Consider the following 24,736-nt stretch of genomic DNA (forward strand, 5'->3'; position numbering starts at 1 on the left):
AAGCATAGTTTGGCATGCCTGAGCTGCATTTCTACAATGTTTCCTGACAGCAGCCAAAAGATGAGGAGAAACAGATCATAAGAAAGGAGGCACTGTTGCAGCCAAATGTTCCATCTAGCTCAACCTAGCCCCGCACCTGCTCTACGAAGTCACGGGCACCTCGCACTGACTTCCTCTTGGCCCAAGTGGGCATCCACAGTAAGATACTTCCCCTGAGTACAAGCCTCCAAGTACTTAATCACATTTCCCAAGCAGTATGTGGAGCGTCTGTTTAGTAACCCTCAACAAATCATTTCTCCAAGTACTTGTCCCAGTCAGCTCTCAATGAATTCATGTAGGCTTATGACTGTAAATCACTGCTGGCAAGGAATTCCATGCATCTACTACCTGCTGCAAAAAGAAAAAAAAAGTCTTTTTTCTTTTGAATAACTGGTTAATATTCCTGAGTGTAATATGAGGCATAGCTTTCTAAAAATGCAGTTAGACCACAACTAAACAACACTGCTGACACGTATGACTTCCTTCACACACCAGCAATCACCTCATTTGCCTTCAGTTCATTTACCTGCCAGAAAAGCACTCTGAGCAGCTTCAGAAAACCACAATATCGAGTAAAACACCAAGAATGCTCTCCCTACCACCGCCACTTGTGGAATCCTCTATATCAAACCAGGTGGACCAGGCAGCAGGGCAGGCAATATTGAATTTTAGACAAGATATTTGAAGTCCAAAATGAAGGGAATTCAGAGTGATAAAGCCAAGTTCATGTACTAAAGACCTGTTTTCTAGTCATAAAAGAAAGAAAGTCTGGTTGAGTTAAACTAAACAAAAACCATTTTCAAGTACCAATATCTTCATCAGGATTTCAGAACAATTTCTGTTTTTTCTGTGTCCATGAAACCTGCTTAATAGAGTGTGTATATATATATACATACACATATACATCTATAGTGTTTAAAGTATCCATCATTCTGAAGGACAATAAAGAATGTATAGTCCCATCAGTGAAGGAAACATCCCTACAAGAAGTTTCCTGCCAGATTACTTTATATATGAATGACCTCATCAGAAGCAGATGCAGCCAAACCCAGGAAAGGTGTTTAGCAGCTATCTTCATTTCCATGTCTGGAATCACACACATGTCCCTACACTGGCTGTCACATGTCAGGAGAAGATGATATCCAAGCCTCTAATTCTTTAGTAAATCCACAGCTGTACATGGTGGGCTCATAGCCAAAAGATAAATGACATAGGAAAACCCTTATCAGAAAGTCTGTGGGGCTACAAATTTCAATAAATGCTTTACATTGTTCCTATAGAAATACATCATGTATTTCTACAGGAACACCAAGCAAGATGAGTGTATAGGAAGCAGATTGTACTTTTTTCTTTTTTGTTATTTTTAAAGACATAGGCAACAAAGCTTCTACGTTTGTTCTCCAAAGGATGAACTACAGATGCTCTAATGCGCTTAGAGAATATAAGGAATTTACAAAGTCAGATGTTAACATGTTGATAAAATGTAGCACAAACAGGAAGTCTTCCGAAGGGCAGAATGATCTGCAAATGAGAAGAGGTATGATCGGGACAAAATAATGTATGCACATATACCATACCCAAGTTGAAGCAAGTCGTAATTCAGCTGTACAAAAGCTGCCTGTGGTATATTAGGATATTAAGGAAGTTACACTGAAGTAGCGTTTAACATTTGAGAGGATGGTCATGCAGAGTTTAACATGGATCTGAGCCACAAAAGAAGCACCTCTAACTGAAATACCTACAAGTAGTCCAGTGAATTTCAACAACAACAACACTAAAAAGTACTTTTTTTATACTGCATCTGCTATCACTGATCAGATGCCAGAGAAGCAAAAGACAAGAATGTCACAGAGGAGTAGTCAGGGGAAATAAGTATTGGAAAGGCCTCATAAGTTAATTCAAACCCTTACCTCCAAGTCTTTGTAGCATTCCCAGCCTGCACATAGAAGCCTGCCATGGCCAGCGATTCTAGTTCACTCTGATAAAAGAAATACACAGATACCAAAGCCTGGTATACCACTTTTCTTTGAAATGCATAGACACTGCATAAAACTCCATTAGCAGAGCAGATACCATTGATGAAACCTTGATACAATGTCCTTGAAACCAGAGCAAGCATTGGCAGTTACTGGCAAGAGACAGAAAAGCTTAACGCCTTTATTTTCCTTTCACAGTGAGCAAAATTATTGAACCATAAAGCACAAACACGCACCTGCAAACGAGAGCATTAATTATGACTGTGGAGAAACTTTCATTCTTGTGTGGAAAAAAATGCAAAGCATAATCTCAAATAAGGATGGCTAGCCATCTTTAAACCCTTGTGACTAAAAATGTTTCTGATACTCAGTAGTAGATATAGAAGCAAAGAACACTCAGAGCTTCAAAAGATAGTCTTTAAACACTGAATCCAATCCTTTAGCACTTGTTGGGGCAGCTATCAAAAGATGCCCTCAGGTCATAGTACAGCCCTTCCATTTTATCTCCAGGACCCTATAAAAAAAGGCCCCTGAAGTGTTGGTTTTTTTTTTATGGATGGACTTCAGAAATGGGGGGGGAAGATCTCCCTCATAAAAAGATCAGCACATTCAGACCAAAAAAAAAAAAAACCAACAAAAAAAACCATGAACCATTTACTCTCTTAAGAGCAAAATGTGCCAGCTTCACTTCCCAGGATCTGACAAGTTCAAAGTTTTGTGCTTAGGGAGATCTTTGATTCATCTTTCTCCTTCTAAGACAGTAGCACAGAATGGAGAGGGCTGCCAGTAGCTTTCAAAACCGATTAGTATTATAGCTCTGTACCTTAAATGCATGGAAGTAAGTACCTAACAATAAAAGAATCAAAGAATACATCTTATGCTTGTATTAGTGAGGAAATAAAGTTGCCTGAAAGACCTGGAAAGTTAGCTGCCTCTCTGGTTATGTATTTGCAGTTAGGGGGAAATCTCACCACAGCAGACAGCATCCATGTAAGTAGGGGAGAGTAGGGCTGCTGTTCCCTTCAGTGCTCAGAAATCACAGCTCTGTGGTCACTCCACCTTTCCACATCCCCCAAAAGGATTAATTTTTATTTTTATTTTTGAGACGCATGAGTTTAATGACTTAAATAGAAAAAAAAAAAAAGACAAACCAAACTAAAAAAACAAACCCAAGCTTTCCAAGTTTTCTTCCCTATGACAAAAGGTTCCTAAAAATAAAAGTGTGGATTCCCACATGACTCTATGAACTGTGACTTCACTACCACAATACTTGTGATAAAATGAAGTTGGAAAAGCAGAGAGATACATACACTGTCATCTAGACACAGAGTCCTTTGAGCTCCCAGTACTGCAGAGGTGCTTTGCCTTAAATTTAGCCTCATCATTTGGATAGAACCTATAATAGCACATTGCTTTCAGCCTTTGCAGTTTGGGAACATCAGGCACTCATTTAAACACTGTTCAAGAGCCTTTTACCTCACCGTTAATTTCCTATCTATCAACTTTACCTGTTGTTTGAAGGACGAACTTTCTACAGCTGTTTTAGCAAAAGGACACGAGTGAAATCCACACGTATTTGAAAGATCTCCTAGAACCTTGCAGCACTGGCACTTTTAAAGCTTTGAGCAATTGGAAAGAGGATGACTTGTACTTGACAGATGCTGGTCACATTGCTTAATATACGTTCTGGGAAAGTACTCTGATACTCTGGCCATGAAATTGTACATAGCTGGGGATTCTCACTAGATGCATTAAAAAAAAAAAAAAAAGAAAAAGAAAAAGGAATGAGCAGTTGCACATTTTTCTTTATGTACTCAGAAAAAACTTCAGAGCTTTTTTAAAAGCTCCTCTCACTTCCCCCTCCTTTTCTTTTCTCTTACTCAGAAGCAGCAATGACTACATGCACATCAGGAAGGTTCTGTGACCACAAACATTACCAGCAACAGTCTTATGGCAACCAGGCATTCTGAAGAGATGAAAACAGTCCAACTGGACACCAAGATATTAATGTCTGGACTGTTAACGCTCCATGACTCCCAAGCTTTCATTTAATTCTCCTGCACATTCTACTTCTACCACTTTTGATGTTTGCAAAGTTTTGCCATATGTAGATGGTTGTGTTGAGAGACAGAGTTGAGCTTTAAAGAAAAACCTCCAGGCTGGCAAAACAGCAAATTATTATTTTTCAGAAATTGTCCTCAGCAAATTACTATAGCTCATCCTGCAAGCTCTGCAATCAGTGCCCAGGGAATGGGGTAGACTCCCAGAGCTAGCTGCCTTCCAACATACACTGCAGCAAAATGCAGTACTACAACACACAACTTCAGGAAGTGCTACAGCCAGTTGCACCATCCCACTCAAATCCACAGATGCTAGAGACAATACTTACAATCGGCACTTATTCATAGCTTTTGAAACTGTTGGACTAGAATTTACATGTTTTAGATCAAGTTTAAACATGCCTTAGAAGAGCTGTTCCTACAGACCTCCAAAGACCTATGTCACCCTTGTGGATTCAGGAGGCTTACTCAGTAATTCAAAAAGGAAATGGCACAAAGGTCCCAATGAATCAACAAGGAACTTGATAGCAAAAGATGTAGAGTTTAGGAACTAATCAGGTAAGCAACTGGACTACTCCTAGGTATTGAAAGATTCATTTCACTATGTCCTGCATTAAATTTTTAGGAAAATTAGCCTGTGAAATCAATATATTTTAGAAGATATTATTATGATTGCTGATTTAAATTTGTGCAGAATGCTGAATTTTGTATGAATAAAGCCTAAATACTTAAAAGCCAGCATTTAAGTAAGAAAATATTCAGCTACAGAGTTCTTACTCATGCCTAAGTCAGTAAAACTTTTTCCCCCCTTATTAGTCAGAATTACTTAAGCACATATTTTGTAATAAAAGGGTAAGGCTGCTTTATGGATTGAAAAAAATCCAAGTTTTGTAAGTGCAGCCTGGTATGTGGATTAAAGTCATGCAAAAAATGCATGTATAGTAGATATGACAAAAGAAAGTGGGTGATCTTCTAGCAACTGGGGCACAGATACTTCTTCATGTTAGTATTTGAGGATGTGATTGGTAAAAATGGTGAAAATACTTAAGGGCAGCTTTGCTATGACTTAGACACTACATAAAAAAAGATTATTAGGCAACTTGAATCCAGCTGGGGTAACAAGATGGTTTATAAACCGTATAATTGTACAATAATAGCTAAGGGTAAACCAAAAGCTTTGATACTTTAAAGCTTCACAATTTTACTCAATATATTCAAAAGACAATTATATTGATACAGTACTTTATGTTCTTTCCAAGCATTTATGCTTAGTGAGAGTTACCCTAGACCATCTCTACTTGGAAGAGTCACATTTCTGACCACTTTAAAGCCATGTTTGGAGACTTACTAAATGTTTACCTATTTTTAGGAGGTTTTTACTGGTTTTCAGAGATTACATAAACCTGCTTTCTAAACTAACAATTTTACTACTATAACCACCACAATCTCTGATTGAGGAAAAATCCCTGCTGTCAAAAAATACTTTTCAGAGGATGAATGACTAGAGAGTTAATGCTTATTTTTGATGAACTATGAGTATCTATTTCAAGATCTATCCCTGTTTAAACATGGAAATCAGTTTTTATACCTAATATAATGTAATTATGTTTTTCAATATACTATAAGTTTAAAAAGTCTTCAGAATCCAGAGTTTAAATACTTCAAATGTTTATTATGAATCACATTCACAGTGTAATACAAATTACATTAAAAGCTACACAACAAATGTACAAAGAATACATGAAACACGTACCATTCTGTAATGCAAAGGATTCCTGACTCTTAAGCTAGAAGTGTTTTTAACACCTGTTAGCAAGAAATGGAAATCAAAAGATAAATAATTGGATTAAGAAACTCCTTCATTATTTAGGGATTTTTTATTAAAAGTTCTTGATGTCGGTAAACAGACTGTCCATGTTAAGAAAAAAAAAAAAAGCAACACTGCTCTTCCCAGCATGTAGAAAAGTTATTCCACTGTTTCAAGCCTAGATTAATTTTCAATTAATCATCCTGTCCTCCAGCAAAAGTAGTCACAAAAGCCCATTTAGCACTTTGTTTCCAGAGCAGGTTGATGATACAAAAAATAAGCTATAAACATACACATAATCGTGTGTCAGCAGGTAACTTTGGAAATATTGTATGTAAAAGTTTAGAGACCAAGGTGGTCCAGTATATGCACTGCTGATATAAATCACACACAGACAGCTCTGAAGTACATTATACAATTTCAATGTACTGTCCCATACCAAAATAATACATTTACTGTACATGTCTAGATTAATTCCTGTACATGTTGACTGATGAGCTGTGCTAGTACTTTGGAGAGCAAGGTAAAATTTCTAACTCTTTTCACAGCCTTATCTCACACTTATTAAAAAAAAAAAATCCTGGCTGGCTAAGTGCAGGTAAGTGGTAATTTCTGCTAGCAGTTGGATTCTGGTGGTGGCTTGATTTTCTTTCACTTTGTCAAATAAAAACATTTCAGATTATCTTCAGATTAAGGCAATTATCTTACCTTCAGTACACCAATGGTTTATTCAGGAGAAATTCTTCCTTATTTAATCTATGCATAACTGTAACAAGAGGTCCTAAGGACATATTCTCTAGTTTAAACTAATGGCAAGCATTTGCCCAGTAGCAACAAAATGACAGTTCACAACCTCTCTTGGGCATTACAGGATTATGAATTTCAGAAGAACAGATTCTTTCATGTGCTAATTCAAAAAAATTAGAGATGTGTTTTTAGCCACCCACTGTGGAGCTCCAGAGCTGTGAAACTGATGAGTCAAGACTCATTTTCAGTTAAGATTTCCCTTTTGACAGATGACCATAATGAGGAAATTGCTTTAGCACCTCAACACAGCCCCAATCCATTCAATGAATTGTAAAGGCTATGCAAACTGGCAAGTCACTGTTTTAATTGCGAAATTTGGTTTTGTGTGTCTGCATGCACAGTTGGTTCAAGTATTACAGAGGGCTTGTAAACCCAGACATAAGCTTTAAGTTCATGTAGAAAAATCAGTCAGGATGTAATATGCAAAAATAAATCAATCATGTATTTAATACCCATATAGACTGGCATTCTAATATGGACTATTTAGCAATAAGCATTATTACTGAACACCATTCAAATGCATCTCACAAAATGCTGGTAGCACTTCTTCAGCCTGTCTTTAAAATTAATACAAAATAAATCCTATGGTAGTGCATAGCACTTTCTGTACTACTTCTGAATGTAAAAGCCTTCTCCTGGGGTCTAGCAAGGAAGAAGGGGTTTTTAATGCCATCAAAGTCCTTCTCTGACTACTGGCTACTGTATGTCCCTTCTAGCAAACAACAACGTGCCAGAGGTTTATTGCTCCACATGCAAAGAAACCTCATGTATATCCCCATGTGTGAGCTGTCAATGCCAGAGGCAGCTGTATTGCCAAAGAACCTCAGCAGACCTTAGAGTAGCTTCAGCAGAGCACTCATGCTCAGGATTCACCTCAAAGCAGAAAAGCCTGGCAAGTACTCACTGACCAGAATGCTGTTGTGACAACTCTCACCATAAATGCTGCTGCAAACAACTTTATTCAAAAAACGTGCTGAAGCAGAGTAAGCCAAAGTCACAAACTGCTTTTGAAAGCATTCTACAAAGACAATTCATTTCAGACTAAGCTTTCAGAAAAAGTCAATGACTACAGCTTCCTTCCTAAACCCCCAGTGAAGACAAATTTGCATGTGGGAAAGTTTTGAAGGTCAAGTTTCACAAAAATACACTTTCTAAACAGTGTGTCTGAGTTAAAGATAACAATTACTACTGCATCAAACTTGGATCAGCATTGCACTAAGATATGTATAACCATTAGATGTTGTCAAGAAACATTCAAGTGCCGACAGATGTTTAGAAATCACTGTAAAAAAGTTAGTAGAAAAGCTGAATTGTTTTTTGAAGTTAAACTTAAATTTCAAACACAATGGACATGGAGAGCTATGCCATTTACTCCAGTTCAGATAATATGGTATTAAAACCACCAGTGGCTTTATAAAAGGGATATATGAGAAAGACAAAACTAAATGACAAAACTACTGCAATATTCAAGCCAAGTGACATCCAAGTGCTGAGACAAACCGTACGTGAGCACCTTCACGCTAAACTTCACATTCCCATCTGCATGTCAGCGAAGTTGTAGAAATTGTCCACATCTTGAGATGCTGATGCTTTGCTTTCTGATACAAAAATCTGTTTTGTTAAACAAGAGAAGTTATGCATCAGTTAAACCAGTCTTTGCTCATTTGGAATCAGTAATGCTTATTTTTAGTTTTGCATTTCAAGAGAGACAACTCTGTTGGTTTCCACTGCCTGACAGAACAAGTCCTAGAATTCTCTCAGCCCTGATGCACCCACCATTTGTTACCGTCACCCCTTCCTAGCACATATGGTAGCTGCACTAACCCTTGCCTTCAGGATCAGGAGTTCAGGGCTTCATTATTCAGGGGTCACAGCTTCAGTTAGTGTCTAGATGTATTTTGATTGGTAAAGTCAACTCTCTCCAGGACAGTGGGGGAAAAATAAATACACAAAATCCTTAGACTACTACTTTCCTTTAACAGAAAGGGAGAGTTTGTAATAAAGACTTCCTTGTGCTATATTACCCTCAAAAAAACTTTGTTGCTTCTCCAGCAGATGACTATTTTTAAAAAAATAACTCTAATTACATTTGCATTTCTCAATATTTATCAATGTATGTGGAAGTCCAAGCTCTAGGACAGTCACCTTTGAAAGCTTTCAGCAGATCAACAACAATTGTTTCAGGCAATACTCAAACAGTTGAGTGTAACAGAGAGCATTGTGGCTGTTCACCAATCTCAACATGCAAGCAATAGCCTCAATCATAAAATTAAATGCTATGACTTTTTACAAGATGACTGGTTTCCAGAAACCTAGCCTAGTTCCAAGTAACTCTTTTGAAAGGAACTGGAAGACTACAAGGAGCTGTATGGATGCTATGTCTCAAAGACATTCTAGTCTTCTTTGAACAGCTGCCTGAAAGCAAAGGGTTTATCACTTTCCTGTTACCAGGAGTGCTCTGAATGTTTCCAGAAACTTTCCCAAAACCATTGCCATTCAGAGAGGGGGAGCAGCAAGGAAAGAGGAGGTGTGGTGTAAGGAAGCTAAAGCGAAACAAGCTGACAGAAGAAAAAAGAGCAGTGCCTTTGAAGGAAGGCATTCTGTGGTGTCCAACACAGCAAAAGTAAACACAGAAAAAAGCTGAAATCCCATCATATTATCTTTGTCATGGTTTAATAGACAGGACACCACAAAGCTAAGTGACTAAATCCAAGACTTGAAGTGGAACTTTTTTGTACTATATTTATAGAACTTGATTTTGCTATTACATGAAATAACAGTTTTAAGTGGAAATCTTGTGTTCTTCAGTGGATATGGGGATTCAGAACTCTCTTTCCTAGGACAATTTTCTTGTCACTAACAAGTAATTTGGGTTTTGAAGACAAAAAACCAAAATGACAACAAAAGGATATTCCAATTTTACTACCCGTGAATCTAAAAAGATTGTGTACTACGTCAACACTATATCTTGACCATGAAATAGCTCAGACATTCTGTAATATTTTCGGTGAATAAAGCAATACTCCAGCTTACCTTGGTCCCACTAAAAACTTCATTTATAGTGCTTCGACATTGTTCCACAGCACCATCTCCATTGAACTCCAAAGCAACCACTGGACCTGGAAAATAGTTTAATCTAAAATCAATACTACTTTTAAGCTTTGCATTGAAACAGTAGATTTCTTAATCCATAGGGAATTATGAAGCTTGCAAGAAGTATTTTATTTTTTTGCTTGAGTAGCCCCATAACAGCAGATAAAGAATTAAAAACACTTTAATGTTAAAAAAAAAGTACAGTGTTATCTGCAATTCCATGCTTTTTTTTTTTTTTTTTTTGGCAGAGATTTGGGCAGGATTCCAGTTTTACTTCTCGAAAGGCAGCAATAGCACAAAAATGCTAAGGAGTGCAAGGCCTCATGGAAGTGAGTCAGACTATACCACTCAAATAGTGAGCCATTTCACAGACATCTGGAGTGGGACTGAGTCATTCAGGCATTTTTGCCTCAGTCCCAAGATAGCGAATTGCCTGATTTTTAGACTTGTTCTCACCCTCTATTTGCAGATCTGCTTTCTCTGGTTTCATTCTGAACATGGTATTTCTTCCCATATGACTGCAATATAGCCCAGAAACTAGACTATCATCTTGTAACTGCAATGACTTTTGTCCTGTTCTTGCAATGAACATCACAAACCTCTCATGTCACCATGAATAAACCTGCATGTTGCTACCAAGCTCGGGAGCGTGTAGTGATCTTTAGCATGTAACAGATAACAAGATGTCAGTACTTCTGTAAGAAGAGACAAAACCCAACTGCAGTCATATCAATAGAAAGGCTTTAGAAATACTCTGACAGTACACCAGTTATAAACAAGAATTTTAAATGCTTATCTGCTTTATGTACATCTATACCGATTTGCTTAGATATTTATACTGAAATGCTGAACAGCTCAGTGGTTGAGCAGCATAGCTGACAAGTTCGAAATAGGATAAAAGCATGAGCTGCTTTTGACCATTCCAGGCAGGTCTGCATGTGCGACTGCTCCTGAGCTATGCAGTTGGACCACTAGGGGGGAGCAGAGACACAAAATACATGTCAAATAACTAATTTCTGATGCCTTCAGGAATTTTGGCTGGTTTAGGGCCTCACTGAGGCTTCCAAAATTCATCTCAACAGGTTTTACAGTATGCCCTTGAAACACAAATTTCTCCTTCATTCCTCTTTCTTCTCCAGAACTCTCTAGTGACAGATTTCTATATCAAGAGAAGAAAGAAAACATACTCACCTTTTTCCAGCAGTGAAGTGAATTCTGATGCACTCTGCTGGAAAACTCTGTGAGCATCCTCTGCCTTCATTATGACTTCTTTAGTCTGTACCAGCTGAAAGCCTTTACTTGTCATCTGTTAACAGAGAAAGGATTCATGTTAAAAATGCTTCTAAGGCAGAGTTCAACTTGAGTATCCAGATTACACTGTAATAGACCCATTTTTCCCCCACACATGAAGTTACAGAGCAAAGGGACCCTTTTTGCTCTTTTCAGAGACCATTTGCTTTTTCTACACTTCTGTTTATTTTCATTCCACTCATCCAGATTTTCTCCTCTGCCCTAGTGCACCTAGAGGAATAAATGTGAATATTTTTGTTTTATATATTAGGGCCCAGGATTATGTGTTTTTCCCCACAATCCCTCACAAGCAGAAACTAATGGGAGTTAAAGGCAGTCAGCATCTGGAAACAAGCAGTCAGTTCTCTTTAGTCTGCAATAGTTCAGTCAAGCATTAGCTCAAACACTCATCTATCCACTGCTGAAGTTTTCAGTTTTTGGAACAATAGTTAACAATGTTTGAAAACACATATACACATCCTAGCCCCCCCCCCCTCATTTTTACTCCACATCTAATATGGAACTAAAAGCATGTGGGAAAGGAGCAAATACATTTTTACTTCCAAAACATCCATTAGTCTACAGAGCAGTTGGATTTCTACAGAAACTCACTAACTAGTCTTTTAGCATCTTCTTAACTCTAATATCTAAATAACTACCAACAGAGGAAAACACATCTATTACCTTCTTTTCTGTAGCTATTCCTTTGCCAGAAAAAAATCCAACCCATAAGTATCATTATCTCCCTTCACTCAGTAGCTCCACAAAAGTCCAACTGGGCAGTGGGAAGGCAAGGAGACACACTACAGCTTTCTTTCCTTGCAGATAAAAACCCAAGGGAAAGAGCTCCACCAGATGTTTAGTTGATCATACAACACTGTGATCAGCAGCTTTTGCAGACACCACTGTCAGATGCTGTAGCCCATGGTTACTGGCTCTGCTCTGTGACATCCCTTGGCACTTCAGGATGGTGAAAGCAGCCAGCTACTCCCAGGTTTTAGCCCCAGGAAAGTACAAACTCAGCCAAGCTTGGAAGCTGCTGCCTCACAGGAAAAAAAAAAAAAGAGACCAAAAAAGAAAGAAAGAAAAAACCAAGACCAATAAAAAAGCTATTTAAGTCATTGAAGACAGCTGACCAGCCGTGACAAACACTCACTGCCCCTTTCAGAAAAAAGTTACAACACTGGATGACACAGGGGATGCATTTAAACACCCCTTTTTTTTTTTAGACTCTGTTAGTACTGGAAAAACTTTCAGGACAGACTTTTGTTAGCTGACACTTTCAGGGCAATAAGCTAACAAGTTAATCAGCTACATCCCTTTCACAAGCACTGTCAATCACTTACTCTGTATTTGACCAAGTTCATCAAATCAACTACACATGTTCTTTAGAGCATCATTTTGCTGTGCCATGACAGAAAACTACACCAGAACTGTTAGAAGATAGATTTGCCACTCACAGTATGTCAGCTGTAGAGCAACTGACTGATCAAACGAGATTCAGTCCTTATCTTGCTTTAAGGTTTTAAACAGTGCAGTTGATCAGTATGGTCAGTAGGCAAACAGAGCCTCTATATTCCCCGTCTAGGGAGCACCAGAGGCTGTCCAGAGGAAAATTTAATTAGGAATCGAAAAACCTGAATGAAGACAAAGGTTGCTTACCTCATCAATTAACTTCCTGGCATTTGCAGTTGTGTAGTCACCAGCAAAAAACACGGCCAAACACGATTCATCGCTGCTTTTCTGTCTCTGCCCTCGAGTTATTGGTATTATGCTCTTTGTAGCATCAGTAGAAATCCTGACGGCTTTCAGCTCCTCAGAGCTGGGCAAAGGAACATAATCTTGGACTACAGCAGTTTCAGGCAAAAGGCCCCAGTTATTTTCTCCAGACCCAGGGGTAAAGTCATGGATGTTGCTCCATGTGTTATTGAAGATACTCAGACCAGCATCTTTAAATTGTAAAGCAAGCTCAGGATAATAGTACTGGAAACATCCAAACTTCATACCTGTGGAGGACTCTATAATGGGCTGGGTGGCACAGCACAAGAACACCTCCAGCTTTCTGCAGTCCCGCGTGCGGAACTGTTGGCAGGCAACCACACATTTACAATCTTTGCAGTCACGGAAAAACACACTGCCTTTTATCGGTCCTAAAAAGATTTGGCAATTTACACAGTCATCAACAGTGATTGTAGCAGAATGGTCAAATATGTAGATTTTACAGTTCTCGCAGTCCTGAATGACAAATTGTTGCCCTGCTACTTTTCCAGGCAGTCGACCCACAGTTTCATCTTTAAGTCCGGAAAAAGTGTAATCTTTGGGGTCAATCTGAAGGAGGAATAAAAAAAAATAAGAAGGTTAAAGTCTTCAAATACAAAGAATATTATAATGCTATATGCCAACTGACTTGCACTGACTGAAGTGCCACTGAATTGTACACGATAAACTGCCACAAGAGGCTTCAGTGAGTGATGAAACATCAGAAGCAACTCTTTTAGCTAAACTACTGGAATACACAGCACTGAGGTACAACTAAGAAGTGAAACTACACTTACGAGATGCTCCACGGGAAAAAACACAACAGCTCAGTTTGTCCTTTAATAAAGGAATGGGGCAAGGGGAGCTAGTTTTATCTGTGGACTCTAAACTGTTTCAACGAGGATGATGGTTCCGGGTATTAGAGTCGTAACTGTAATAAATAAATTGTCCAACATACTTACAGATTCGTAAAGCTGGAGATACACAGTATTTCCTTTTCGAGTAGCTTTCTTGGTCATATTTCACCACACCTCAACACATTGCAAGGAAACCTTGTTGCAGTCAAGCAGTATCTTCTCTATTATATTTGCAAACTACAGAAAGCTCATTAATCTGTGCCACAGCATTATCTTGTGCTAACAATGACAAGATTTTTATGCTAAAAAAAATATGAGATTGTTTTAGCTATGTGAAAGAAGCAAAAACTGGCAGTGGTGGTACAAGAGGCATGTTTGCAGATCTCCTCCACACTCCAGCATCCCTCTCACTGGCACAGAACACCTGAGAGAGGCTGTGGGACTGGGACTCTCCTTTAGGGAGCAACAACTCAAAAGCCACACAGCACCTAGGATGAATACAATACAGGTGGAAAGCATGAATAATACAGCCCATGCTGTCCTAAAACCAAAAGAATCTGAGCTGGCTTATATCTAGATCTAAGTTAAGTCTCAAGTCAACTGCAATTCCTGGAGCAAATTCTACTCTGCCCTCTTGTGAAAGCTCATTAAAATAGCGCTTAGAAGTGTCCAAGGACCTGAAAGAGCCTACCACAAGACCACTTCACAAACCTGCTATTTGATTATCAGCCTGAGGCTCCTAAAATTTGCTGCACCATAAACAGTTTTGGTGTAGCCCAATTTCTAAGAAACTTCTCCTCCCTAGCATGTCAAACATTGACACGATATTTAGAGACCAGCAAAAGGCATAAACCAGAATGGGCTAGCACCAGATATTCCCTAAACCAGCTTTGGTAGCTTTTGACTGGAACAGCCCAAGGAAGCTAAAAATCTCTACCAACTGATAAAATGTACTTCATTCTATGCAACATATGTGACCTTCAGACAGGAAAGGAGCTTTGCAACCGATAATCTTCCAAATAAATTGCAAATTGAGACAATGAAGATGATTTCCTAGAATTCTCTCCTCAGTCATATGTAGTACCACTAGTATATATTCAGGAAAGTTAGTTGGAAGTGTTAAAAATAAAATTGTGAGACTCAAAAGATAAGGGACACTGCATGGAGACTCAGTCACACAGCATGCTTTGGATTCAAACTCTCCAAAGTCTTTAGTCTCAAGTAATGTTATATATTTGATCCATATGCAAGTTATTTACACTCATATTCCCTCTTACTTGAGAATATAAGTATTGAAACTGCTTTTGGACATATTCCTCCCAGGCATCTCCTAGAACATTTATGTATGTGTATATTTGTATGTTGGGTGTTGTTTTTTTTAAATAACCATGGGAGACAGACTTCCCGCCTTCAAAAGAGGCACAGAGGAACAGTTACTTCTCTTAGGAATGAGAAGTTCAGTGTTTCCAGAACTTACAGCTTTTTTGAAACTTGGCACCTAAGCACATCCGACTGAATTACTCTGCTCTACAAAGCCTCTGAAGCAGCACTAGCTCATCCTACACAGAGGCCTTTGTAGGGATGTGTGAAACTTCACATTGCAATTTTATTTAGGCCTAAGTGAAAAACACTGGTTAGTCAGCAAACTCACAGCTTACAGACAGTCTCAAATGAGAGTTTTTGAGTAAGAACAGTAGTCAAGTTAAAGATAAAAATTCACCTTATTAGCAGATTCAGAAGCTCATCTTTATTTCCCTATTTTCCAGAACTAACACTGCTGCCCTGACACAGCTTTTACTTCTCAGTTTGTTGACCATGCTATGGAGTTTGCCCATTTCCCTTAATTTTGCTTTGCAGTTATCCTTTTAAAGACCAAGAGTATTTATTAACATGCAGTACAGACTGGAGGGACTGCATGAAATAGATTAAATACTCTCTCCCCACCCTGGGTTACTGCCCCTGAGAGGAGGGGTAACCTAAGAGACTATAGCAGATAGAAATATTTCACTTCTCCTGGGTAAAAGAAACCTGCCAGAGAAACACGCATGAAGGCAGAACTGTGATTTTGAGGAAGCATCCAACAGCTCCTCATATGCTCCTAGGATTATAGAATAGTTTAAATTGGAAAAGACCTCTAAGACCATCAAGTGCAACCACTAACCTAACATTGCCAAGTCCACCACTAAACCATGTCCCCAACTGCTGCATCTACACATCTCTTTTAAATACCTCCAGGGATGGTGACTCAACCAATTCCCTGGGATGCCTGTTCCAACTCTTTCCACGAATAAATTTTTCTTAATGTCCAATCTATGCCTCCCCTGGAGCAACTTGAGGCCTTTTCATCTTGTCCTGTCACTGAGTGCTTGGGAGAAGAGACTAACCCTGACCTCCTACAGCCTCCTTTCAGGTGGTTGTAGAGAGCACTAAGGTCTCCCCTGAGCCTCCTTTTCTTCCAACTAAACAGCCCCAGCTCCCTCAGATGCTTCTCATCAGACCTGTGCTCCAGACCCTTCACCAGCTCCACTGCCCTTCTCTGGACACACTCCAGCACTTCAGTGTCTTTCTTGAAGTGAGGAATCCAGAACTGAATACAGGATTTGAGATGCAACCTCACCAATGCCAAGTACAGGCCATGGCCCTAGTCCTGCTGGCCACACTATTTTTGACACAAGCCAGGATGCCATCGGCCTTCTTGATTTGTGTTCACCATCTCTGAAATCTTCAGGTATCATCAACAGGTTAATATATTAAATCACTGCAACCACCTTCCTTCCCCTGACAGTCAACACCAACTGCTTCTTAAGCTCTGTCTTGGCAACAAAGAAAAAAAAGGAGGCTAGGAAAGCCAAAAGAAACAGAAGAAAGTAACATCTGCAGCCTCATACAACCATAACCAGGGCTATGTACATTTCTCTGCCCATTCGTCTGGTGCTATAAAATCTTAAGCATGTGGCAGGTCAGCAAAACTCAATTATTTGATAACTCATATATTTGTCCTTTGTGTTTGGATAAAGTTTCAAAAAACTTCGTCCAAATCCACCCATCTCACTCAAAGAGACACTTTACTCTCCAGCCCTTAACAGATTTTTTTAAATGTCTTTTTTTCCCCCAGGCTGATATAAATTCAAAAGATGACTATTCATAGAGGTAACTTTTACTATTTTCAGCTGAATGTAAAGAGTTCTTAGAGTAGATAAGAGTCATACATTAATAGATATTGGCACAGCTCAGGATTTGAAACCTTCTAGCATAAGTGGCTATGCACAGGTTCAGGGATTACTCCACAGAATGACCTAAAATAACCAGATGTGACGATGAAAAAGTTAGCCCTGCTTACAGGGCTAATATTCTTCCTTCTCAAAACAGGCACAGAGGTTTAATCTTTGGTTATCAGCAATTACAATGGTGTGAAGTCTGTTACAAAGGGCTAGAGGACAAATTGTAAGGAGCAAGGATTTTAAAGAACAAAAAGAAGGAGAGAAGTGAGGGCAAACAAGGTTTTCATGGCTGTTTACAACTCTAGGACATCCTGTTACAAGTGCAAGGTGCGTTAAGCAGCTTTCCTTCCTGCAAACACTTGTCTTGCAAGAAGGTCAGAGACTATGTGAAAGCTGCACATGACATACATCTCTTCAGCCACCATTATCCAGTTTACTGGCACCAAGACTGGGCAGCTCCCGTTCGGAAGACGACTTAGAAGTACTAGACCTTCACAGTTGTTAGTGGTTAACTGTGCCTAGAATCACAAAGGATCCCAACATCTTGAACTCTTTCTGGGATGAGTTCATGTCTTAGCAAGACTTTTTCACAGGGTCCATCAGGGAAGGAGTTTCAGTCAACAGTGATACGCCCCCACAGATATGAGAAGGTACTGCTGTTCTTAACAGGTTACAGCTCACCCCTAGCTACCCGTGTCTAGGCTGCTGAGCAAACAGTTTGTAAAGTATTTCTAAACCACTTACACTAAGGTCTTCTCTTTTAAATATAATTCTCAAAAAATCATCCCCTATCTTTCTAAGTCAGTACTGATGGCAGTTCGGAGATGAATTATATACAGCTGATGACATACAAAAGTTGGCTGCTGACCCAGTGACATTAAAAGCTGCACCTATAGGGTAGGCACACCAACTTAAGAAGCTTTAAGCGCTATTTTTGTCAGCAGGGGAATTAACATAAGGGAAATAAGAAAGAAAAGTGCATTCCCAGGCCTAGACACTTCTGCATATTCATACTTGCAGGGGTTTGGTGCCCTTAAGTAATGAGTTGCAACATCCTCTGGAGACTGCTTGTTGAAGTTTCTCACCCACTGGCAGATTTCAAGATTCTTGCACAACAAGAAAAAGTGCAAAGAATAGTGCAGGTTTCTGTTACTAGCAAACAGTTTTTCATTTTGGAGCATCTCCTGCACACCCTGACTTTAAAAGTGGCCAATACAACAGTCTGAATGCTCATTTCCTTCCTTCTTGGTAATAGTCACACTTTTCCATAATGCCCAAAACAGCATAAAACAGTAATTCACATATAACAAACCACTGCCAAATGCTGTGTACAGAAAAAGTGAAAGAAGAAAGGAAGCTACTACAGGCTTTGATCTAACTGGCAATACTGCTTAATATGAACCTTCTGACTGCTTCTCAGTTGATCTCACCACATTCTGAGAAGTATAGCAGTAGTTCTGGTGCTCTGGGAAGCATAAGGGAGATACCTTGGATTTAAGGAGAAAATATTTCATTACTTAGAGGGAAAAAAAAGTTATTTTATTAATATTCCAAAATAAAATACAAAATGGCTACCTAAACAAGATCTAGACAATTCAAGATACCCGAGTCAGCTCAGACCATTCACAAAGAATCCTCAAATGTAAGGTAAGTAACAAAGGACTATCTATGATTTAGGCAAAAAGTTAAACCTCTTAGTTTTTTTAGTTGTTTAACTACAGCTACACAGCACAGTAACAATGATAGCTGCATGTTTCCTATCAACTAAACCAGTTAAATTGCAAGTCAGTTGACATAAAACAAAACTTCACTTGTTCCTTCTAAAAGTAAAAAAAACATCTGGGAAGGAAAGTTCCTCTAAGCTCTAAACGCCACCGTGATCATAATTAACCTAATCCTACTTCTTTGAGCATGAGACAACAGCAAAAAAGATGATGCAGCTATTTGTGCTTCTTCTCCTGTGGAGAAGGTCATGAGTGTATCTGCCATCACAAGACACAAACGCCCAGTTCTTGTCTGTACATACCCACATTCAGTTACTGCTGCTAGTCACACAGTGGGAAAGGAGAAGAACCCAGGTGGAAAGCTAGCTGAAGAAGGCTGAGAAGGGCTGAGCACCACCAAGTTCCTCTCCCACACTTGGTCAGAAGGAGACTCTCAAGTCAGCCCAAAGCCATCAAGAGATAAAAGTCCTCAGGATTTAATGCAGTAATAACACACTCTGGAATAAACTGTGCACTACTTATACTTGTGGACTCAGAATCCCAAAGCACCAAGAAACTGAATACTCATCCTTGTCCCTTCTGTTTTCAAGATAATCTGATCCTTTGGCTCTTCTACTGCACTATAAGTAATCTTCATACAGTTCTCTGAACCCAAGGCTCAGTAAGCATTAGAGACTCCAGCAGATTTACAATGCTATCTAAATTTGATTAAATTTTGCATATTTTAAAACTTCTGTCCTCACTTAAAGTCACACAGAAATCTGAAAAGGCCGCTCAAATTCATATACTTTCCTTAATTTCAATTAAATTACCAGCACCTTATAGTATTTTCTATTTAGATTTTTCTACCACATGGTCCATTTTTGGGACTATTACACAAGAGTTACATGGTCAGTGGAATATCATCATATTACTCTTTGTCTAGGGCTACACTAGCAGACAGTATCAATAGTAACCATCTTTTGCCATCAGAACATGATTAAAATAGGCTCAACTAGCAATGATGTCCTTCAGAAGCAGAAGAAATAGTTTTTTTGGAGGAAACCCCCAGGTTCAGTCACTCCTCTACACATCCCTAATCACACAAACATGCTCACAAGTGTGCCTACATTTTTCTGCCATGTCAGAATGACATTAGTTTAAAGGAAGACAGCTGGAGTGTCTGAGCAGCAAGACATACCCACCTGTAAGAATATACAGAGCATAGTTTACAAAAACTACAGACAATTGCCAAACCTGCTTCCAAAACTACACTATATAACCACAACTGCACCACTGAGTAGGAGAGCCTAAAATCAGAAACACATCCCCAAATGGTGGAAATAAACATCAAAAGACCACTTAGCACATCTGTTGACAGAGTTGAGGTTTTCAGGGTTTAGAATACAATTCAGTGCACTTGACGAACAAAAAGGAGTCTTGATGCCACAAGTTTTCCAACTGACCTCAATATAACTTTGTGTACAAACACAAACTGTGAAATAAATAAGTATATGTGTCACATCAGAAATGAGAAAGCAACAGACAACAGGACAACATTTAAAGCTACTACATTAACATGGACATGGTATCACTTAATACAAACTGGGGTCGACAAGCTTAGTGCACCAAGTGCTCCGTACTCCTTCACCCAAGATAAGGTGACTCCAGTGCTTTCCTGGTTTAAGGTAAAAACCCCAAAAGCTCAATGAAAAATAAGGCTGCAAAGAGCAAGAGAAGTGGACTTAAACATTAAATAGCCATTCTTAGGCTGTACAGTAAAAAAGGAAGCAGCTAATTTGATGGCTTACACAGTTCACTAGCACAGCCCATATTCACTGATTCTTCTGGTTTCTAAAAGAGCCTTTTATAGAAAAGGAGGAAGTTTTACATGCAATACCTGACAGCTTTTTTTTTACTCGACAGAGGTAGATTGTTGGTGCTGTAACAGTTTCATATGTTAGCTTGAGCCTACTTCCAGCAAGTTAACAACAATCATCTCCTTAGCAACAAGGCAGTCTATTCTCTGAATCAAGTCTTTCTATATCCTGACTTTCTTTCTTTTAGTTTTCAAAGTTAGCTGTGTCTAAATAGATGGGGTAAAAATTCTTGTACTGTCATAGGTTAGCAAGCATAGTCCCTGAAGGGATGTCCTTGCTAAGGGGTGCTTACAACTTCCTCTGGGACCTGACAGAACCTATCAGCTGGCCAGTTTGAATATGGACAATTCTCTAAGCCACTTAAAGTTGCGACCGCCTCTGTGATCCACATTTAAGAATAGACAAAACCCCCACAGCTCACTCTCTCGTTTCCGCTGCTGGGACAGGTGGCTGCGGGGCCCAGCGGGGGCCAGCGGGGCCCAGCCCCTGCTCGGGCCAGGCCACGGCTCCAGGATGACCCCCTCAGCAGGGCTGTGGGCAGCCGGAGCGGCTCGGAACCCCCTCCCCTCCACTGCGGCCAAGATTTCAGCAAAGCGGCACCGCTGTCGGCAGAGGCCAGGTGACCAACAGCGATAAGGCACACAGCTGCAAGGCCGAGGTGAGGATAACCCTTTTAGTGCTGTGAAGAGCTGAAAACCTGAGGGAAGAGAGAGAGGAGATGCTTAAAGCTGAAAGTCTGTTGTGAAGCTATGATATATCAGAGCATCCTGTTGTAATTCCATAAAGATATGGGGGGTGGAGTGTTCAACTCGTAAGCAAAAGCACCTGCGCCGAGATAGACAGATGCTGACACAGCTGTAATTTCATGAGAAGTTTGGACAGGGAGAGATGGAAGTGATGAGGACTTTTGCTCCAAATGGGAAAGGAGAAAACCTCAGTTCCTAGAGATACTCCCAGAGATAGTCCTAACGATGAAGATGAAGAAGACCCTTTGCTCCCAGGGAAGGAGGAGGGCCTCTGTTCTTAGAGATGAAATGCTCCCAGAGATGGGTGAAGAAAACTTTTGTTTCTGAACGGCTCAACTTCAAAATTGTACCCCAAAAAACTTCAAGAGTGGACCCTCGAAAGCAGTTGCAGGAAAAGCTGCAAGTCGGGGGAAGGGACTCACATGCAAGCAGAGAGACTCCTCTTCCTAAATGGACTGAACAATATTTGGAAGTGGGTGGCTGTCTCGTTGTGATAATGTTTTCATAGCATGAGCAAGAAGAGATTTCTCTTTCTAAATGGACTGAACAAGGTTATTATGGAAGTGGTAAACAGACTGAACATCTCAAGGGTTGTCTTTTTACATTGTCAGTGGGAGAAGGGAGGAAGGTGGGGGGAGGAGGAGAGTTCTGAAGGTATGGTATAATTTTTTTTCCCTCTTTTAGGTCTGTTAATAAACTTCTTTATATTCTTTCAAGTTTGGTGCCTGCTTTGCATTTCTCCTAATTCTTATCTCACAGAAGATAAACAGTAATGAGTATTTTGGACCAAACCACTACACTAAATTGGTGTTTCTGCCCGGTTACAAACCCAACCCGCTACACATACCTGTTGCCCTTTAGCTGGTGAATTTGCTCTAAAATTAAAAAATATTATTCCAAAGGTTGATTTAGTAATTTAGTTTTAGACAGACTAAGTTTTGTTCTGCCACTCTAAAATATGGCTTCAGTACAGCCCCTCCCCCAGTAAGAACAGTCTCCATACGAGTGAGAGGCTGCTATCCTCCCCTTCTCTGTCTGCTCTGTAAATATCCACTATCCAGTCAAAGCAACAAGCCCAACACAGATTGCTCATCTTTATCCTCAAGGAACCGATTCCTCCAGGCCACACGCACACTCTCTAACTCATCTCCATCTAAGCTTGTCTTAATCTACTTGGAAGACTTAAGGGACACCCTAGAGCACCTGGCCAACTCTAAAAAACAAGCAAGCTAAACATTCAAATAAGTTCACACATTTTCTTTTCCATATGTGTAAAATATGGCCTAAAGGTTTGAGGATTTTGTTGAAACCTCATCAATTAAGTTTATCACCTGCCCCAGTTTCTGCTTCCCCCACCCGAAGGCAGCTGGAGAGGAAAGGAAGGGAGGCCCAGCAGGGCTATAATGTCATGATATATTTAGGAAGTGAAACCTGAAATGAGGCTAGGAAGAAATACATTTAATCCGGCATTTAAATGCTTTCCTACTTGAGTCTTCATGACTGCCTCCAGGAGCTCTGGAGACAGCATGCGGAAGGATTTGTCTTCATCTGTCATTTTAGGGGCTGATAAGTTAGTTCTACTTCCTCTAGCTTAAAAAAAAAAACAAAAAAAAAACCAAACAAACCAACAGCGCAAACACCCTAGCAGGAGGAATCAATACAGTCAGGACACACGGCACGAGTTCTGTACTTCCGCCGCAATGCCAGGTGCGGGGACTCGCCCCGGCACCAGCAGCTCCCCAGCCTTTAATCCCGGTGTGCTCGGGTGAAGCACGCACCGGGGGCACTTCGCGCTGTATGAGGAATCCCGAAGGCAGGCAGACACCCGTGGAGACTGCCAAAGCCAAGCTGCAGGCCCACCGCCCCCTGTCCCACGGGAGGCAGCGCCAGCCCCCATCCGGAGCAGCCCCGCACCGGGGACCGATGCTCGCACCGCCGGCAGCCGCGGCATCCAGCGCGCCGCCCTCTCCGCTTGCACAATTTGAGACTGCCTGGTAAAATCCTTAGGCTAAACAGTTTTTAATTGTTCAAATAAACGCACTGAACTGCGCGGACCGAACCGTAACAGCAGGACCGGGAAGGCGTGCTCCCTGCCGGAGCACACACCCCGCCGCAAACGCCGGGCGGCAGGAGAGGGCGAGGCGGTGCCCACCGAGAGAGGCGATACTCCCCAGCTCCAGCTCCGGCTCCAGCCCCAGCCCCAGCCCGCGGCCGGCGGCAGCAGCCGGGGCGGTACCTTGGCTCGCAGGTCCCAGCTGTACTGCGGCGCCTTCTGCTCGCCGGGCGCCGCGTCCTGCCCAGCTCCCGCTGGCTGCTGCTGCTGCTGCTGCTGGCCGCCCAGGGCCAGCTTCCTGCGGCGGGAGAAGAAACACCCCATGGCGCTGCTGCTGCCGCCGCCGCCACCCGGCGGGGAGAGGCTGGGAGCAGGGAAGGGCTCGCCAGCGCCGCGCCGCCCCGCCCCGCCGGCTTCCGGTTTTCCCCCGTCTCCCGTAGCGACCGCGACATTTCCCCCCGCCTTCCCCTTCCGCGCTCCGTCCCGCTCCAACCATCGCCGCCGGCCCGCGGAGGCGCCTGGACGGGGCGGTGACTGGCAGAGGGCGGGGTGTCGCCGGAGGCAGCGCAGCCGCGGGGCGGACAAGGCCGGGGGCAAGCGGCCAAGTGCGGTTTGTTGGCGATCGTCATCGCTCCCTCGCCCCGGCCAGGGTTCCCCCACGCCCGTCCCGCGGGGGCGGCTCAGAGGAGGTGACGACTGCTCCTGAACCCAGCGCTCTGCCGGGGTGAAACCTGTGTCCCGCCTGGAGCCGTGTGCGGCTTCAGCTGTGGAAGTCGCAGGCAAAACGCCCGGTGCGGCGTGTAACTACAAACCGAGTAATCCTGCATCGCGTCATTTTCTTATGGATACACCGGCGCGGTCCCCACGGGACCGGTGACACCGCCGTGCTCTCCCCTCTGAAAGGGCTGCCCCAGGAGACCCGGCTTGTTGCAAGTGGTTCAGAGCAGCAGAAGCAGCAAGTAGCGGCATGAGAACCCCCAGCGTTCTGCTGCGTTGTGCCTCCCTTTGCAAATAGTCGGGCTTCCTCTGTTGGGCTGTGGTTTGTGAGTTTGTTGTTTGGCTTGGTTTTCTCTGGCTGTTTTATTTTTTCCCCCAGAGGAAAAGCCCACACATTTTTTTTATCAGACTGACTGACCAGTCAAAGACATTTTCCCCAAGATTTTACAGATTTGATTCCTGCAGTAGAGGTGAAAGACTTCAGAATTGTCCCTGATGCTTTGTTCAGTTCCTTCAGAAAATATCCACCTGTTCTGTTGTGGGGTCCCTCATGGGCTGCACTGTGGATATTTGCATCTCTGTGGTCCTTTTTGTAGGCTTCAGGGAAATCCTTGCTCCAGCAGCTGCAGCACCTCCATCCCCTCCTTTTTTTGGCCTTGCTGTTCACAATGGTATTCCCCACATTTTTCTCTTCACTCCTCTCTCACTCACTGGTACGTAGTTGTTCTG

The 24,736-nt window shown here is 41.4% G+C and overlaps 2 protein-coding genes across 2 annotated transcripts in view; both read right to left on the reverse strand.

Annotated features, from left to right (window-relative positions):
* Nucleotides 1-1,993, reverse strand: part of JADE3 (jade family PHD finger 3) — a 68,055-nt gene extending 66,062 nt beyond the window's left edge. Inside the window, exon 1 of the mRNA XM_082277535.1 lies at nucleotides 1,950-1,993. The gene's annotated coding sequence lies outside the window, so the exon portion shown is untranslated. The remainder of the gene's footprint in view (nucleotides 1-1,949) is intronic.
* Nucleotides 1,994-8,160: 6,167 nt separating this feature from the next.
* RP2 (RP2 activator of ARL3 GTPase) lies at nucleotides 8,161-23,614 on the reverse strand (the record flags this gene model as incomplete). Its single annotated transcript, XM_082279492.1, has 5 exons — nucleotides 8,161-8,300; nucleotides 9,723-9,808; nucleotides 10,974-11,088; nucleotides 12,735-13,400; nucleotides 23,474-23,614. 5 exons carry the CDS (start codon nucleotides 23,612-23,614, stop codon nucleotides 8,217-8,219), a joined length of 1,092 nt encoding a protein of 363 aa, XP_082135618.1. The 3' UTR covers nucleotides 8,161-8,216.
* Nucleotides 23,615-24,736: the final 1,122 nt, after the last annotated feature.

This window comes from Coloeus monedula, assembly GCF_965178545.1.
Source record: "Coloeus monedula genome assembly, chromosome: 3".
Classification (NCBI taxonomy): domain Eukaryota; kingdom Metazoa; phylum Chordata; class Aves; order Passeriformes; family Corvidae; genus Coloeus; species Coloeus monedula.